Source organism: Salminus brasiliensis, chromosome 22 (assembly GCF_030463535.1).
Source record: "Salminus brasiliensis chromosome 22, fSalBra1.hap2, whole genome shotgun sequence".
NCBI lineage: Eukaryota > Metazoa > Chordata > Actinopteri > Characiformes > Bryconidae > Salminus > Salminus brasiliensis.
The window spans coordinates 2,404,156-2,423,954 of NC_132899.1; the positions used below are offsets into that span (position 1 = coordinate 2,404,156).

A 19,799-nucleotide genomic window follows, 5' to 3' on the forward strand; every position below is an offset into this window, starting at 1 on the left:
GCCCCTGCCGGGCCACGGCAGAGCCATATGTATATATACTACTATGTATAGTTGCAACTGTAACAACTGCAATTTCTGATTCCGATTCTGATTCTGATTCTGTATATTTCATAGCTCATATATGTATAGCTTGTATATTTGAGTATTAGTTGTATATATGAATATTAGTTGCCATAACTGTCATAACTGACCTGTCAAGGCCTTGACTGGGCCGCACCTCGCCCAGAATAGCCTGGGTAAAGCTGTCCGGGACACCAAGACACCAGAACTAACCCCAATATCCCCAATCCATCCCCTGTCACATTAAACTATATATACAAAAACTATATAAAAAAGGGGATATAATGTTGTTATATTCCAAAGAATACAATATATAGATATATAGATAAGGTAAAAATAGGTAAAAATACAATATATATACAGGCAAATATACAAATATACAAGATATGGCTCAGCCGTGGGCCGGTCTGGCCCACATGCAGCCGACTATGTGAAATGTTTATACAGTATTTCTATTTTGGCCCAAAACCGGCCCAACTCTGCCAGCTATGGCCGTTTTCCAACACCTACACTGTTAAACAAGATCCTTGAAGAACTTTTGGGGAACTTCTTGAAAAACACAACATTATATTATTTTAACAATATTAAACATATTATTATAATATTATATATTCAAATATTACCATAATACACATCAACCCTACCCTGGAAAGAAGCTATTGTTTTGGAAGCTAACCTTTTGGAGGTTCTTCAGTTTAAAAACTGAGGAGAAACTTCTCACAGTGCTTTAGGGAACCTTCAAAATAGTTTTTTTTTAGAAGAAGGGATCATATAGAGTTTCCTCCACAGTGCACTCTGCCCATCTCTAGTGTCAAAGCAGATGTAAACACTAGCTTCTTCTTTCCAGGGCCGGGAGAGGAGAGAAGAGATGGTGGTGAGGTGTTTATTTATGTTGTTGCACCCAACAACACCCTAAACCTGCATATCTGGTAAAACAGTGACTGTAATATGGATGTCATGGTGAAAGGGGGGGGATTTGCGGCCTTTATAAGCACCTACACCAACCTGGTGGTTAAATTCACTGACTGCCGTTTTCCACCCTGAGCTCACTTACACCATTTAACACTAACCTCTCCAGATAGCTTTATTAAATTGGTCAATTTACACATTTCTGACATATTACTGAAGTAAAACTGAAGTAATGCCTATTTAAAGTATATATATATATATATATATATATATATATATATATATATATATATATATATATATATATATATAAGAAGTTTAATATTGCTTTCTTATTATTGGTTATTAATTAAAAGCTCATAACGCCTTAAATCAAATCATTGATGAGCAGTTATAGCACAGAAAAGGTCAACGGTGACCTCTACTTTCCGAACAGTGTCCCACATTCAGCTCTACTGTTACAGTTCAGACGTTTCTGCTTCTGTATCTTCTTTTGTCATCTCTACCGGTCAGTGTTGAAACTCTCAGCTTCAGCACATCTTTCTCAATAGGTTCCTCCTCTAGAACCTGGATCACTGTAAAGTGTAAAACATAACAGCATTTATTAACACTTATACACACCAAAAGCTCTTACTATATATTGTAAAACACAACAGCATTTATTAATGAGCTATTAACACTTATAAACACCAAAAGCTCTTACTATATATTGTAAAATACAACAGCATTTACTAATGAGCTATTAACACTTATGAATGCCAAAGTCTCTTACTGTAAACAGTAAAACATGTCAGCGTTTATTTACAGTTATGAACATGTATAAACACTAAAAGGCTCTTATTGTAAAGCATAAGAATCTCTTACAGTAAATGGTAAAATATTGTTTTTTATTTAGAGTTATTAACACTTATAAACATCAAAAGACTTTATATAACCTGCAAAACACAACATTTCTTTATGAGCTATTAACTTTTATAAACACCAACAATGATCTTACTGTAGTGTAAAACACATAATAATTTATTAATGAGCTATTAACACTTATAAACACAAAGATGCTCTTATTGTAAAGTGTAAAAAACATCAGCATTTATTAATGAGTTATTAACACTTATAAACTACTAAAGGCTGTTTCTGTAGTGTAAAACACACAATCATTTATTAATCACTTAAAAACTCCAGATGCTCTTATTGTAAAACATAAAATACATCAACATTTATTAATGAGTTATTAACACTTATAAACAGCTAGAGGCTTATATTGTAAAGTGTATAAATCATAAGCATTTATTAACGAGTTATTAACACTTATAGACACCAAGAGGCTCTTATTGTAAAGTATAAAACATCAGCATTTATTAACGAGTTATTAACATCAACATCAGCAATGCTGAAATGTGAAGCTCAGCAGTTTTGCTCAGAGCTTCGACTGTGAATGTGTCTCTTCATGTGTTAATAATCATTTATGACTACAATGGAATCCCACAGCGGGACCTGTCCCACACATCGCTCTATTTTTCAACATTCAGATGTGATCTTTGAATATGAATATAAGTTTAGTCTGTTACCATTAGCAACTGGACAGTGATTGGCCCACATGAGCCTAAAACAAGTACAGTATCAGAGTCAGCTGTGTTGCCTCACTTACACACGGGGCCTGATGTGTTTCCCTGATGTTTGTGTAATACAGCCTCTTTCAGTTAAGGTCTTTGTCAGTGGTTTCAGGTACCATCTATTTGCATATTGGGCGTGCCCCCCCCCCCACTCGCCGTCTGTGTTGTCCTTCCCCCAGGCAGCGCTCTCTCCTGTGTACATGCATGTTTTGTATGTTGGTTGCCTGCCTGGCTCCAGTGTTTCCAGGCTATCAAAACCGATGGCCTTTTTTCCCTGCAGCCAAATGTAGCTCTGTGCTGCTAGATGCTACAGTGCTCGCTCTGGCATTACTGCAGATACATTTTAAAAACAAAACCTATTTAAACTAAATAGATCAAATAATTAAATAATAATTCAATTATATAATACTTTCTCAATATTTTAAGATACTTTCTCAGTGTTTTGATATCAGTTTTGATGCTCTAAGATGCTTTCTAGGTATTTTAGGATACTCTAAATATCTGGAGATATGTTAAGATATTTTAAAATACTTTCTTGATATTTTGAGATACTTTCTAGATATTTTTAAGATACTTTCTAGATATTTTAAGATACTTTCTAGATATTTTTAAGATACTTTCTAGATATTTTAAGATACTTTCTAGATATTTTAAGATACTTTCTAGATATTTTTAAGATACTTTCTAGATATTTTAAGATACTTTCTAGATATTTTTAAGATACTTTCTAGATATTTTAAGATACTTTATTTATATTTTAAGATACTTTCTTGATATTTTGAGATACTTTCTAGATATTTTAAGATACTTTATCTATATTTTGAGATACTGTCTAGATATTGTGGGATACTTACTATTTATACTTACTATTACTTAGTATTTTGAGATCAGTTTTGATGTTCTGAGATGCTTTCTAGCTATTCTGGGATACTCTGAATATTTGGTGATACTTAATGATATTTTAAGATACTTTCTAGATATTGTGAGATACTTTCTCAATATTTAAAGATACTGTCTAGATATCAGATAAAGATATCATTTGGGATACGGTAACTTGAATGTATTTGAGTTATTGTACTATATATCGTCACTTTAATGTAAAGGTCTATTTGATTAATGATAGGGACTGGGATATTCTCAATATTTTGAGATACTTTCTCAGTATTTTGAGATCAGTTTGAGATATTTTCTAGATATTTTGGGATACTTTAAATATTTTAGATATTTTCATTATATTTTGAGATCAGTTTTTATGTTCACAGATGCTTTCTAGATATTTTGAGATACTCTAAATATTTTGAGATACTTTCGTGATATTTTGAGATATGTTTTGAGAAACCTTCTAGATATTTTGAGATACTTTTAATGTTTAAGATACTTTCTTTATATTTTGGGATACTGTGGGATACTTTGGGATAATCCCAATATTTTAGGATACTTTCAGGATTCAGTATCTTGAGACAGGTTTTGATGTTCTGAGATGCTTTCTAGCTATTTTGGGATAGTCTAAATATTTGGTGATACCTAATGATATTGTAAGATACTTTCTTGATATTTTGAGATACTTTCTTAATATTTTGAGATACCTTCTCTATATTTTGGGATACTGTCTAGATATTGTGGGATACTTTCTCAGTATTTTGAGATCAGTTTTGATGTTCTGAGATGCTTTCTAGCTATTTTGAAATGCTCTAAGTATTTGGTGATACTTAATGATATTGTAAGATACTCTAGATATTTTGAGATACTTTCTCAATATTTAAAGATACTGTCTAGATATTATGGGATACTCTTGATATTTTAGGAAACTCTCTATTTTTTGAAATACTATCTCATTATTTGAAGTGGTTGAAAAGGGCCTTCATACAGTCTAAATAATAAACAATAAACCCTGTGCTGAATAAACCCCTCACTGTTCCTCTTCCACACTACACAGCTTCCTCTGAACAGGCACATCACTTGCATTGTCAGAAGAACACCAGTCCATCAGGCAACACCAGTCCATCAGGTTTTTACTTTAAAGTTAAACCTGGTCAAGTGAAAATGATCTTCTTTATATTAAATATTAAACTTTAAGGCTTTCAGCAATATATCACACCGACCCTGCAGGAATATCAGGTTCTCTGATGTCACACATGACTCTTGTTTGAGTTTGAGTGATGTTTGCCACCGGGCTCTATGTTCTAGATTGGGTGTGTACGTTTGTTCTGCTGGTTGAGAAATCCTGATGGACCTGCTGGGTTACACCTTTCATCAGGCCACGCACATACATACGTTCCTCACACACCGCCTCCATATACACTACAGCATAGGTGGGGAACCCAGCTGATAATCACCAGGTTTAGCTCTCGGTTTCACACCCTGGTCCTACACACAGTACTTTCTTTTCTTTACAGAACCGGCAACGAAATGTTCTGTGTGTATATGAAGAACCATTTAACTAGACATTTTAATGGTTCTGTGAGTGTCCAGGGTTCTGTTTAGAATAATCAAAGTATTTAATAAGAAAAATACTGTTAAAAATAAAGGGGCTACTAATGGTCCTTTGAGTAGAATAGAAGAACCACTTTCGGTTTCTTAAAGAACCGTGTTTATCATAGAGGTGTGAAGAACCTTTAAAAGATCCAAAAACGTTCTCTTGATGTAAAGGTTCTTTATCACTTTAAAGGTCACATCTCTATTACAAATAAACTTGTTCTGGATCCAAAAGTGGTTCTATTACAGCATCACTCAAATAACCTTTTGTAGCACCTTTATTGTTTAGAGTTTAGTACTTAAACATGATTGTTCCACTTCTTTCAAAACCACAAAACAAAGGTTATGGTTCTTTTGCCATTACCACAACCCCTTAAATACCCCCCCCCCCCCCCTTAGCAACACGGGTTCTATAAAGAATAAAAAAGGGATCACTTTTTGGTGTTTTAGAACAATTTCTTTTATTTTTATTCTGTTTATTTGGGTTTATTCTAATGTTATATAGAGTTAATTACAGGTAGACGCTCTCACTGACCACTAACTTTATGTTTATTTGGGTGTATTCTAATGTTATATAGAGTTAATTACAGGTAGACGCTCTCACTGACCACTAACTTCATGTTTATATGGGTTTATTCTAATGTTATATAGAGTTAATTACAGGTAGACGCTCTCACTGACCACTAACTTTATGTTTATTTGGGTGTATTCTAATGTTATATAGAGTTAATTACAGGTAGACGCTCTCACTGACCACTAACTTCATGTTTATTTGGGTTTATTCTAATGTTATATAGAATTAATTACAGATAGACGCTCTTACTGACCACTGACTTTATGTTTATTTGGGTTTATTCTAATGTTATATAGAATTAATTACAGATAGACGCTCTTACTGACCACTGACTTTATGTTTATTGGGGTTTATTCTAATGTTATATAGAGTTAATTGCAGGTAGACACTCACTGACCACTGACTTTATGTTTATTTGGGTTTATTCTAATGTTATATAGAATTAATTACAGATAGACGCTCTTACTGACCACTGACTTTATGTTTATTGGGGTTTATTCTAATGTTATATAGAGTTAATTGCAGGTAGACACTCACTGACCACTGGTCTTATGTTTATTTGGGTTTATTCTAATGTTATATAGAGTTAATTACAGATAGACGCTCTTACTGACCACTGGTCTTATGTTTATTTGGGTTTATTCTAATGTTATATAGAGTTAATTACAGGTAGACGCTCTCACTGACCACTGACTTTATGTTTATTTGGGTTTATTCTAATGTTATATAGAGTTTTACAGGTAGACACTCTCACTGACCACTGACTTTCTGTTTATTTGGGTTTATTCTAATGTTATATAGAGTTACTTACAGGTAGACACTCTCACTGACCACTGGTCTTATGTTTAGTTGGGTTTATTCTAATGTTATATAGAGTTTTACAGGTAGACACTCTCACTGACCACTGACTTTCTGTTTATTTGGGTTTATTCTAATGTTATATAGAGTTAATTACAGGTAGACACTCTCACTGACCACTGGTCTTATGTTTAGTTGGGTTTATTCTAATGTGAAATTGAAAATTGAAAGCATAGTATAAAGAGTATAATTATTATATACAGCCATTTAAAGAACAAATCATACTAATGGAACAATAAATTAATACATTAGTTTAGATAAGCGTTAATATATACACATTTCCTAGATTAAAAATGTTTGTTGTCGGGCCCGTGGTGGTCATGGCCCAGAGGAGCTGTGGTGGGCGTCCCTTATTTTCATTTCTGAAAGATGGAACCCAAGTACCTCCTGATCTGGAACCTGAACCGAGGGCCGAGGGAAGTGTGAGGAACAACCTCATGCATGGAAATGACCCATGATGTAGTTTAGGGTGAGCTCGTGATGTTGATCAGATCACACCCCCTCAGCTCTGCTAGATTCACATTTTGCCCCATAAAAGTAACTTTTAGTAATTAGTACAAACGCAGTGTAATTTTAATGAATAAATGAACTGAATGAAAATGCAGGGGTGGTGGAGTTGTGTTGTGTCTGATTGGAATCAATTGGCTTTAAGGGTTGACTCAGATTAATTAACTAACCTGTCAACTAATTACTGTTTAGTAAGAACGGTGACTGCTGCTCACCTGCAGACATGCTGGCTGACCAACATCAGTCGAGTGGACTGCAGACATTGAGCTCCAGCAGGGGGCAGCAGGTCCAAGCTTTTGCTCCTGAAAGGTCCTGAAACACAGATTTTCTTTTTTCATAGCAACCACTTATTAACACCATAGCAACCACCTGGGATACTACATCAACTGTCTAGCCACACCAGCAACCACCAAGCAACATCATAGCATAGGGTGACCATGTATTTATTTATTTATTTTTAAAGAGGACACTGGGGACAAAGGGGTGTCCATTGTGGTTAGGATGTTGTGGCATCTAAGTCGTTAGTCTGTGGAAGTGTGTGTGTGTGTGTGTGTGTGTACCTGCATCCCAGAAGGTGGAACTTAAGTAGTTTGACCAATGGTTGATGTACACTGTAAAAGATCCTTATGTTATATAGAGTTAATTACAGGTAGACACTCTCACTGACCACTGACTTTATGTTTATTTGGGTTTATTCTAATGTTATATAAAGTTAATTACAGGTAGAAACTCTCACTGACCACTGACTTTATGTTTATTTGGGTTTATTCTAATGTTATATAGAGTTAATTACAGTTAGACACCCACTGACCACTGACTATGTTTATTTGGGTTTATTCTAATGTTATATAGAGTTAATTACAGGTAGAAACTCTCACTGACCACTGACTTTATGTTTATTTGGGTTTATTCTAATGTTATATAGAGTTAATTACAGTTAGACACTCTCACTGACCACTGACTATGTTTATTTGGATTTATTCTAATGTTATATAGAGTTAATTACAGGTAGACACTCACTGACCACTGACTTTATTTATTTGGGTTTATTCTAATGTTATATAGAGTTAATTACAGGTAGAGACTCTCACTGACCACTGACTTTATGTTTATTTGGGTTTATTCTAATGTTATATAGAGTTAATTACAGGTAGACACTCTCACTGACCACTGACTTTATGTTTATTTGGGTTTATCCTAATGTTATATAGAGTTAATTACAGGTAGACACTCTCACTGACCACTGACTTTATGTTTATTTGGGTTTATTCTAATGTTATATAGAGTTAATTACAGGTAGACGCTCTCACTGACCACTGACTTTATGTTTATTTGGGTTTATTCTAATGTTATATAGAGTTAATTACAGGTAGACACTCTCACTGACCACTGACTTTATGTTTATTTGGGTTTATTCTAATGTTATATAGAGTTAATTACAGGTAGACACTCTCACTGACCACTGACTTTATGTTTATTTGGGTTTATTCTAATGTTATATAGAGTTAATTACAGGTAGACACTCTCACTGACCACTGACTTTATGTTTATTTGGGTTTATCCTAATGTTATATAGAGTTAATTACAGGTAGACACTCTCACTGACCACTGACTTTATGTTTATTTGGGTTTATTCTAATGTTATATAGAGTTAATTACAGTTAGACACTCTCACTGACCACTGACTTTATGTTTATTTGGGTTTAGGTTTGTCCAGAAAAAAGGGATGTATGGTCACCCCACCATAGCAACAACTTAGCAACATCATAGCGAGCTCATAGCAACACCATAGCAACCCACTGTATTAAATAACTTTCTGGTTGCTGATCATGTTTACTTTACTGACCCAGTCTCGGTATTGACCCTCTCCTCAGTCCGTGTTTAGTGAGTGCTCTCTGATGTGACTGGCCAGCTAGGTAGCCACTGTCCTTCACTCCTCCCTCCTTCAGAAGGTCCAGACACACAGTCCAGACAACTGAGTTTTCATCCAGAGCTGATTTAGTGGTTTGTTGCTATTCCAACGATGGGCCTGGAAAGCCGCTGGCCGGCTGCCTGTGGCGCACAGCTGTTTCCAGTGAGCATGCGGGACTCAGCGGGATGTGAGGCTGCGTTCCAGTTGGCCTGCTGGTGTGCTGTACTTCTACACTTCACCCTTGAAAAAAAGGGGGTTCTTCAAGGGTTCTTGAGTAGCTTAACACCAGTGGTTCTGCAGATAACTATGACGGCTCAGAGGAATGTTCGGTGCTTGATCTGCAAGGTCTGCGTTATCTGTTAGACCAATGGGCCATCCAAGCATCTCCCAAACATCTCCAAGGCTTGCGGGGGTGGGGGGGTAAGTCCCAGTCAGCAGTGGTGACGATGGCCCGAGGTGTTAGAGACCACCCACCCGAGGCACCTGAGGAACATCGATGCACAAATGTGATGAGGGCTATCCTGTCTGGGTGGAACCAACAGAAATGTTTAATAAGGGTTAAGGGAGGAATGTGTCCCTGCAGCTGCAGACTGGTCAGAATGCCCATGCTAACCCCCGTCCACCTTTACCTACAATGGAACTGGAGCTCAAAGCAATGGAAGAACCACCGTCTGGTCTGATGAGTCCTGTTCTCTTTATTTTAAACAGTGTGGTTGACTTGTAAACGTAAAGATCCTTGAGGAACCTTTGAAGGTTCTTCAGTTTGAAGCTGTAAAGGAACCTTCAAAGAGCCATTTTCTTCTGAAAACCTGTTTTTGAAGGTTCCTCTTGAGGTTCCTCCACAGTTTCAAATGGAAGAACCTCCCCAAGCCAAAGATCTTAGACTTTACTTTAAACAGTGTGTTTAGACTTGACTTGTAGCAATAGCGGAACCCTTTTTGATGCCACATAGAACCTTTTTTTTTCTTCAAAGAACCACAAGGGAACCACTTAGCCTGACAAATAACTACTGGTGCATTCAAATGGACATGGTTGTCATAGAAACACTGCCTTTACTCAAGAACCCTTGAGGAACCTCTTTTTGAGCATGCACACTCTAGGTGGTACATAGAACCATTAAAAAAGGGTTCCTTGAATGGTTCTTTGAGTTGTCATGGTTCTGTACAGAACCACTGCCTGTACTCAAGAACCTTTGGGGAACCCTATTTGTTGTCTGCTATGCCACTGTGTATGTGTGTGTGTGTGTGTGTGTATGTGTGTGTATGTGTGTGTGTGTGTGTGTGTGTGTGTTAGTAGAACATGTGCGTAACCGTTCTACGCGCGCGCTCTAGTTCGAGTGCTGGAACGCAGCCCGTGCTTTCTTTTCCCTCCTCGCGCACACAGAGTGTGCACACTGAGCGCGCGCGAGACCTCCTCAGTCCTGAGATGACAGTGAGGGAGGAGTGAGACCCCCAGCTCGGATCAGGACCCCCTCCCCACCCCCACCACCCCCCTGCGGATGGAGATCGTCAGCGCGGAGGTTGAGAAGAGGGGGATCCGGCGAGGATGAGCGTGCTGTCGGCTGTAGACCCGCGGTTTCCTCCGGGGCAGCTGCTGAACTGGGTCTGCCTCTCTCTGCGGGACTCTCCCAGCAGCGCCTTCGACGCGTTCCGACCGGAGTGGAGCTCAGCCCTGGAGCTCAGCCCCGGAGCCCTCAGCAGCCTGCTGCACATCCAGCGCAGGGAGGTGAGCCAGCACCTCCTACACCCTTCTGCGTGGAACTGGAGCAGAACCTTTCCTTTAAAGAACGATCCAACCAGACAAAGAACCATTCATGCATTTAAGTGCTTCCTCGAGTTGTCATGGTTCTATGCAGAACCACTGTCTTGACTGCAGAACTTCTGAAGAACCCCCTTGCCAATTGTTCACACTCTTAGCAACAAGGGTTCTGTATAATACTCGGAAGACGTGCTGTGACTCATAACAACAGTGGAACCTTCTAGGCACTGTATAGAACCACTTTTGAAGCATTATGTAAAAAATGGTTCTATGTAGAACCAATCATGGTTCTATGTAGAACCATTGCCTTGACTACAGAACTTTTGAAGAACCCCCTTTTTCTTACACTCTTAGCACTTCTTTCCAGTACTTTATAGAACCCTTGATGCTGTGACTCATAACAATAGTGGAACCCTCTTGTTGCTATATAGAACCATTTTTGAAACATTCTTTAAAGAACCCTATACAACAATATTTACCATTTGAAATGGTTCTTTGAGTTGGCTCTATCTAAAGAACTTTGTCTTTTATAAAGAATTTAGAATTATGCATGGTTCCTCAAGTTGTCATGGTTCTATGTAGAACCATTGTCTTGACTAAAGAACTTTTGAAGAACCCCATTAACAAGGGTTCACACTCTTAGCAATAAAGGTTCTATATAGTACTGGGAAGATGTGCTGTGACTATAGTGGAACCTTCTAGGCACTGTATAGAACCATTTTTGAAGCATTATTTAAAGAATGGTTCTATGTAGAACCAATCATGGTTCTATGTAGAACCATTGTCTTGACTACAGAACTTTTGAAGAACCCCCTTTTTCAGACTTTTTTTAGACTCTTAGCATCAAGGGTTCTATATAGTACTGGTGCAATAAAGTGCTGTGACTCATAACAATAGTGGAACCCTCTTGTTGCTATATAGAACCATTTTGAAACATTATTTAAAGAACCCTATACAACCACATTTACCTAATGAAATGGTTCTTTGAGTTGGTTCTATCTAGAAATATTGTCTTTTATAATGGATTTAGAATTATGCATGGTTCCTCGAGTTGTCATGGTTCTATGTAGAACCATTGTCTTGACTACAGAACTTTTGAAGAACCCCATTGCCAAGGGTTCTATATAGTACTGGTGCAATAAAGTGCTGTGACTCATAACAATAGTGGAACCCTCTTGGTGCTATATAGAACCATTTTGAAACATTATTCGAAGAAATGAAAAAATGGTTCTTCGGTTGGTTCTCTCTAAAGAACATTGTATTTAACATTGTCCCTTTTTTATAAGGGTGAACACTCAGGGAGAGTTCTGTGACTTGTCACAACAGTAGAACCCTTTTTGGTGCTATATTGAAACATTGTTCTTTAAAAAGTCATCTACAAGATATTTTCTTGGTATATGAAGAACAATTTAACCAGTGAAAGAACCGTTTATGCATATAAATGGTTCCTTGAGTTGTCATGGTTCTATGTAGGACCATTGTCTTTACTAAAGAACTACTGAAGAACCCCATTGCCAAGGGTTCACACTCTTAGCAACAATGGTTCTATATAGTACTGGAAAGAAGTGCTGTTACTCATAACAATAGTGGAACCCTCTTGTTGCTATATAGAACCATTTTGAAACATTATTCAGAGAACCCTATGTAAACATATTTACCCATTGAAATGGTTCTTTGAGTTGGTTCTATCTAAAGAACTTTGTCTTAATAAGAACTCCCTTTTTTAAGAGTGAACACTTTAAGCAGGGAGAGTTCTGCGACTCGTCACAACAGTAGAACCCTTTTTGGTGCTATATTGAAACATTGTTCTTTAAAGAGTCATCTACAAGATATGTTCTTGGTATATGAGGAACAATTTAACCTGCGAAAGAAATGATTCCTTGAGTTGTCATGGTTCTATGTAGGTAGATCATTTTCTTTACTAAAGAACACATGAAGAACCCTCTTTTAAGGATTTAGACTCTTAGCATCAAATGTTCTCTACAGTACTATAGTACTATAGGTGCTATAGGTGCTTTTAGGTACTATATAGAACCATTTTTGAAACATTATTTAAAGAACCCTATATAACCATATTTACATATTGAAATGGTTCTTTGAATTGGTTCTATCTAGAAACATTGTCTTTTATAAAGAACGAAGAATTATGCATGGTTCCCCGAATTGTCTTGGTTCTATATATAACCATAGTCTTATATATAGACTATATATAAAATCCCCTTTTCAGGATTTACACTCTTACCAAAAAGAGTTCTATGTAGTACTTTAATAAAGTGCTTTGATTCATAACAATAGTGGAACCCTTTTGATGTTATATAGAACCATTTCATAAACATTCTTTAAAGAACCAAATATGACCATATTTACCCACACAAATGGTTCTTTAAGTTGCCATGGTTCTATAAAGGTCAAATAAAGAACCCTCTGTTTAAGGGTGTAAGTGAGGGTGTGAATTCTAACAGTGGTGGAACCGTTTTTTTTTTTGGTATATGAGGAACAGTTTAACAAAGAACCATTTATGCTTTTAAATAGTGTTTTGAGTTGTCATGGTTCTATATACTGTAGAACTATTGTCTTCAAGAAAGAACTCCTGTGTAGAACCTATTTGGTGCTATATAGAACCAAAAATGCTCATATGCTGGTAAGACAGGCAAATACACCCCCTGTATGACTGCCAGACTGTAGAACCTGCATGCGGGTTTAGCTGAGTAAAGAATGGTAGTGCACTGTTCTACTCTGACATCATATCAGAACTCAATGTCTGAAGTGCTACAGAACATCTAGAGAACCCAGAGGGAAGTGCCGTGGACTGACAAAGTCTATAAAGACCTCACTGGCCACAATTGGTCAAATGGCCACTTCAGCAAAGGAACTGCATTTCATGACAAGAACACCTCGCCAACTGTGAAGCATGGGGGGTGGGGCCATCATGCGTTAGGGTTGTGTTGCAGCCAGTGGCGTTAGCAGAATTGCACTGGAGGAAATGGGTTTCACAAAATACCAGCTAATCCTAGATCCACATTTCAACCCATCTGTTAAAAGGCTGAAGCTAGAGAACGGACCCTACAGCAGGGTAATGATCCAAAACAAACACTGTATGGACAAAAGTATTGGGACACCTGCTCATTCACTGTTTTGACTGAAATCAAGGGTATTACAAAGAGCTTTCTACTAGAGAGGGGAGGTGCATTGCTGTGAGAATTTGATTGCAAGAACGTTAGTAAGGTCAGGATGTTGGAAGATTGATCACCACCCCACCTCATCATCCCCAACTCCCCAACTCCTCATCCCAAAAGTACTAGATGGAGCTCCACCACCATCATTCCCGAGAAGTTCCACTGCTCCACAGCTCCTCAATGCTGGGGGGGATTTATACCCCTCTAGGCCACGCCTGGCATTAAGTCCTGCCTCTTTAAAGTGTCCAAACTTTTGAACAAATTTGTAAAAATTACTTAATTTAGTTAAAGTGAAAAAAAAAGGTTCAGTAATGGTCCCCTTAGTGGTTCCGTCTCATGCTCTTAGAGAGGTTCTCCTTTGGGGGAATGGGACTAGAGACAGAACCATGCAAGTGAAACTAAGGGAGAAATGATGAGTACAGTGATGAGAACCTCGGTACATTGATGCCTCTGGGGACTCAATCCAGCACCCTCCTGGTGCTCATTTCTTCCCCCGTGTTCTGCAGTAACAGGGCTGTGTGCTGTAATTGTTGCGTGCGGTGATGTTTCTATAACAGGCCAGAGCGAGAGCCGAGCGCTCTCAGCCTTATTATAAAGCTGCTCCAGCACAGCCTTAGTTTACATTTCACCCCATAGATAATTGCACATACTGTGCTGCAACTGTGAGAGTAAAATACAGGCTGTGAAACCCCATAAAAGCTGTTTCTGGCTCTGCATCATTTTATACAGCTAAAGGTCAAGGGTTTCAGAGCTGATCAGTTCAGTTTTAGCTCAGCTGTCCGGTACAGTGATGCAGGACGCCAGTCTGGAATAGTTAAAAATAAGAACTCGTCAGTCAGTAAGCAGCCATGTCCACCGTAGTGGAGGATGTAGTAAGGCTCGGCAATATTATTATCATGTGCCAGTAGAACAGTGAAGCCTAGTGGTGAGATTCAGTCACTGTTCAGTAATTCAGTAAAGCAAACCTGAAATTCCCAAGTGTAGAGGAGTGTGAACTGTAGAGGAGGGTGGAGAGTGTACAGTAGTGTGGGGAGTGTACAGTAGTGTGGAGAGTAGAGGAGTGTGGAGAGTGTACAGTAGTGTGGAGTGTCCAGTAGTGTGTGGAGTGTCCAGTAGTGTGGGGAGTGTACAGTAGTGTGGAGAGTAGAGGAGTGTGGAGAGTGTCCAGTAGTGTGGAGAGTGTACAGTAGTGTGGAGAGTAGAGGAGTGTGGAGAGTGTACAGTAGTGTGGAGAGTGTCCAGTAGTGTGGAGAGTGTACAGTGGTGTGGAGAGTAGAGGAGTGTGGAGAGTGTACAGTAGTGTGGAGAGTGTACAGTGGTGTGGAGAGTAGAGGAGTGTGGAGAGTGTACAGTAGTGTGGAGTGTAGAGGAGTGTGGAGAGTGTACAGTAGTGTGGAGTGTCCAGCAGTGTAGAGAGTGTACAGTAGTGTGGGGAGTGTACAGTAGTGTGGAGAGTAGAGGAGTGTGGAGAGTGTACAGTAGTGTGGGGAGTGTACAGTAGTGTGGAGAGTAGAGGAGTGTGGAGAGTGTACAGTAGTGTGGAGAGTGTACAGTAGTGTGGAGTGTCCAGTAGTGTGGAGAGTGTACAGTAGTGTGGGGAGTAGAGGAGTGTGGAGAGTGTACAGTAGTGTGGAGAGTGTACAGTAGTGTGGGGAGTAGAGGAGTGTGGGGAGTGTACAGTAGTGTGGGGAGTAGAGGAGTGTGGGGAGTGTACAGTAGTGTGGAGAGTGTACAGTAGTGGGGAGTGTACAGTAGTGTGGAGAGTGTACAGTAGTGTGGGGAGTAGAGGAGTGTGGGGAGTGTACAGTAGTGTGGGGAGTAGAGGAGTGTGGGGAGTGTACAGTAGTGTGGAGAGTGTACAGTAGTGTGGGGAGTAGAGGAGTGTGGAGAGTGTACAGTAGTGTGGAGAGTGTACAGTAGTGTGGGGAGTAGAGGAGTGTGGGGAGTGTACAGTAGTGTGGAGAGTGTACAGTAGTGTGGGGAGTAGAGGAGTGTGGGGAGTGTACAGTAGTGTGGAGAGTGTACAGTAGTGTGGGGAGTAGAGGAGTGTGGAGAGTGTACAGTAGTGTGGGGAGTAGAGGAGTATGGAGAGTGTACAGTAGTGTGGAGTGTCCAGTAGTGTGGGGAGTGTACAGTAGTGTGGAGAGTGTTCAGTAGTGTGGAGAGTAAAGGAGGGTGGAGAGTGTAGAGGAGGGTGGAGTGTAGAGAAGTGTGGAGAGTGTACAGTAGTGTGGAGAGTGTACAGTAGTGTGGGGAGTGTACAGTAGTGTGGAGAGTAGAGGAGTGTGGAGAGTGTACAGTAGTGTGGAGTGTAGAGGAGTGTGGAGAGAGTACAGTAGTGTGGAGAGTACAGTAGTGTGGAGTGTACAGTAGTCTGGGGAGTGTACAGTAGTTTGGGGAGTGTACAGTAGTGTGGAGTGTACAGTAGTTTGGGGAGTGTACAGTAGTGTGGAGAGTGTACAGTAGTGTGGAGTGTACAGTAGTCTGGGGAGTGTACAGTAGTGTGGAGTGTACAGTAGTTTGGGGAGTGTACAGTAGTCTGGCGAGTGTACAGTAGTGTGGAGAGTGTACAGTAGTGTGGGGAGTGTACAGTAGTGTGGAGAGTGTACAGTAGTGTGGGGAGTAGAGGAGTGTGGAGAGTGTACAGTAGTGTGGAGTGTAGAGGAGTGTGGAGAGTGTACAGTAGTGTGGAGTGTCCAGCAGTGTAGAGAGTGTACAGTAGTGTGGGGAGTGTACAGTAGTGTGGAGAGTAGAGGAGTGTGGAGAGTGTACAGTAGTGTGGGGAGTGTACAGTAGTGTGGAGAGTAGAGGAGTGTGGAGAGTGTACAGTAGTGTGGAGAGTGTACAGTAGTGTGGAGTGTCCAGTAGTGTGGAGAGTGTACAGTAGTGTGGGGAGTAGAGGAGTGTGGAGAGTGTACAGTAGTGTGGAGAGTGTACAGTAGTGTGGGGAGTAGAGGAGTGTGGGGAGTGTACAGTAGTGTGGGGAGTAGAGGAGTGTGGGGAGTGTACAGTAGTGTGGAGAGTGTACAGTAGTGGGGAGTGTACAGTAGTGTGGAGAGTGTACAGTAGTGTGGGGAGTAGAGGAGTGTGGGGAGTGTACAGTAGTGTGGGGAGTAGAGGAGTGTGGGGAGTGTACAGTAGTGTGGAGAGTGTACAGTAGTGTGGGGAGTAGAGGAGTGTGGAGAGTGTACAGTAGTGTGGAGAGTGTACAGTAGTGTGGGGAGTAGAGGAGTGTGGGGAGTGTACAGTAGTGTGGAGAGTGTACAGTAGTGTGAGGAGTAGAGGAGTGTGGAGAGTGTACAGTAGTGTGGGGAGTAGAGGAGTATGGAGAGTGTACAGTAGTGTGGAGAGTGTACAGTAGTGTGGGGAGTAGAGGAGTGTGGGGAGTGTACAGTAGTGTGGAGAGTGTACAGTAGTGTGGGGAGTAGAGGAGTGTGGAGAGTGTACAGTAGTGTGGGGAGTAGAGGAGTATGGAGAGTGTACAGTAGTGTGGAGTGTCCAGTAGTGTGGGGAGTGTACAGTAGTGTGGAGAGTGTTCAGTAGTGTGGAGAGTAAAGGAGGGTGGAGAGTGTAGAGGAGGGTGGAGTGTAGAGAAGTGTGGAGAGTGTACAGTAGTGTGGAGAGTGTACAGTAGTGTGGGGAGTGTACAGTAGTGTGGAGAGTAGAGGAGTGTGGAGAGTGTACAGTAGTGTGGAGTGTAGAGGAGTGTGGAGAGAGTACAGTAGTGTGGAGAGTACAGTAGTGTGGAGTGTACAGTAGTCTGGGGAGTGTACAGTAGTTTGGGGAGTGTACAGTAGTGTGGAGTGTACAGTAGTTTGGGGAGTGTACAGTAGTGTGGAGAGTGTACAGTAGTGTGGAGTGTACAGTAGTCTGGGGAGTGTACAGTAGTGTGGAGTGTACAGTAGTTTGGGAGTGTACAGTAGTCTGGCGAGTGTACAGTAGTGTGGAGAGTGTACAGTAGTGTGGGGAGTGTACAGTAGTGTGGAGAGTGTACAGTAGTGTGGGGAGTAGAGGAGTGTGGAGAGTGTACAGTAGTGTGGAGAGTGTACAGTAGTGTGGGGAGTAGAGGAGTGTGGAGAGTGTACAGTAGTGTGGAGAGTGTACAGTAGTGTGGGGAGTAGAGGAGTGTGGGGAGTGTACAGTAGTGTGGAGAGTGTACAGTAGTGTGAGGAGTAGAGGAGTGTGGAGAGTGTACAGTAGTGTGGGAGTAGAGGAGTATGGAGAGTGTACAGTAGTGTGGAGAGTGTACAGTAGTGTGGGGAGTAGAGGAGTGTGGGGAGTGTACAGTAGTGTGGAGAGTGTACAGTAGTGTGGGGAGTAGAGGAGTGTGGAGAGTGTACAGTAGTGTGGGGAGTAGAGGAGTATGGAGAGTGTACAGTAGTGTGGAGTGTCCAGTAGTGTGGGGAGTGTACAGTAGTGTGGAGAGTGTTCAGTAGTGTGGAGAGTAAAGGAGGGTGGAGAGTGTAGAGGAGGGTGGAGTGTAGAGAAGTGTGGAGAGTGTACAGTAGTGTGGAGAGTGTACAGTAGTGTGGGGAGTGTACAGTAGTGTGGAGAGTAGAGGAGTGTGGAGAGTGTACAGTAGTGTGGAGTGTAGAGGAGTGTGGAGAGAGTACAGTAGTGTGGAGAGTACAGTAGTGTGGAGTGTACAGTAGTCTGGGGAGTGTACAGTAGTTTGGGGAGTGTACAGTAGTGTGGAGTGTACAGTAGTTTGGGGAGTGTACAGTAGTGTGGAGAGTGTACAGTAGTGTGGAGTGTACAGTAGTCTGGGGAGTGTACAGTAGTGTGGAGTGTACAGTAGTTTGGGGAGTGTACAGTAGTCTGGCGAGTGTACAGTAGTGTGGAGAGTGTACAGTAGTGTGGGGAGTGTACAGTAGTGTGGAGAGTGTACAGTAGTGTGGGGAGTAGAGGAGTGTGGAGAGTGTACAGTAGTGTGGAGTGTAGAGGAGTGTGGAGAGTGTACAGTAGTGTGGAGTGTCCAGCAGTGTAGAGAGTGTACAGTAGTGTGGGGAGTGTACAGTAGTGTGGAGAGTAGAGGAGTGTGGAGAGTGTACAGTAGTGTGGGGAGTGTACAGTAGTGTGGAGAGTAGAGGAGTGTGGAGAGTGTACAGTAGTGTGGAGAGTGTACAGTAGTGTGGAGTGTCCAGTAGTGTGGAGAGTGTACAGTAGTGTGGGGAGTAGAGGAGTGTGGAGAGTGTACAGTAGTGTGGAGAGTGTACAGTAGTGTGGGGAGTAGAGGAGTGTGGGGAGTGTACAGTAGTGTGGGGAGTAGAGGAGTGTGGGGAGTGTACAGTAGTGTGGAGAGTGTACAGTAGTGGGGAGTGTACAGTAGTGTGGAGAGTGTACAGTAGTGTGGGGAGTAGAGGAGTGTGGGGAGTGTACAGTAGTGTGGGGAGTAGAGGAGTGTGGGGAGTGTACAGTAGTGTGGAGAGTGTACAGTAGTGTGGGGAGTAGAGGAGTGTGGAGAGTGTACAGTAGTGTGGAGAGTGTACAGTAGTGTGGGGAGTAGAGGAGTGTGGGGAGTGTACAGTAGTGTGGAGAGTGTACAGTAGTGTGAGGAGTAGAGGAGTGTGGAGAGTGTACAGTAGTGTGGGGAGTAGAGGAGTATGGAGAGTGTACAGTAGTGTGGAGAGTGTACAGTAGTGTGGGGAGTAGAGGAGTGTGGGGAGTGTACAGTAGTGTGGAGAGTGTACAGTAGTGTGGGGAGTAGAGGAGTGTGGAGAGTGTACAGTAGTGTGGGGAGTAGAGGAGTATGGAGAGTGTACAGTAGTGTGGAGTGTCCAGTAGTGTGGGGAGTGTACAGTAGTGTGGAGAGTGTTCAGTAGTGTGGAGAGTAAAGGAGGGTGGAGAGTGTAGAGGAGGGTGGAGTGTAGAGAAGTGTGGAGAGTGTACAGTAGTGTGGAGAGTGTACAGTAGTGTGGGGGGTGTACAGTAGTGTGGAGAGTAGAGGAGTGTGGAGA

The 19,799-nt window shown here is 41.0% G+C and overlaps 1 protein-coding gene across 1 annotated transcript in view; it reads left to right on the forward strand.

Annotated features, from left to right (window-relative positions):
• Positions 1-10,432: 10,432 nt before the first annotated feature.
• LOC140544386 (zinc finger CCHC domain-containing protein 24-like) overlaps positions 10,433-19,799 on the forward strand; it is a 34,559-nt gene continuing 25,192 nt past the window's right edge. The window contains exon 1 of the mRNA XM_072667910.1: positions 10,433-10,633. Coding sequence (XP_072524011.1) covers positions 10,454-10,633 — 180 coding nt within the window. The 5' untranslated portion in view covers positions 10,433-10,453. The remainder of the gene's footprint in view (positions 10,634-19,799) is intronic.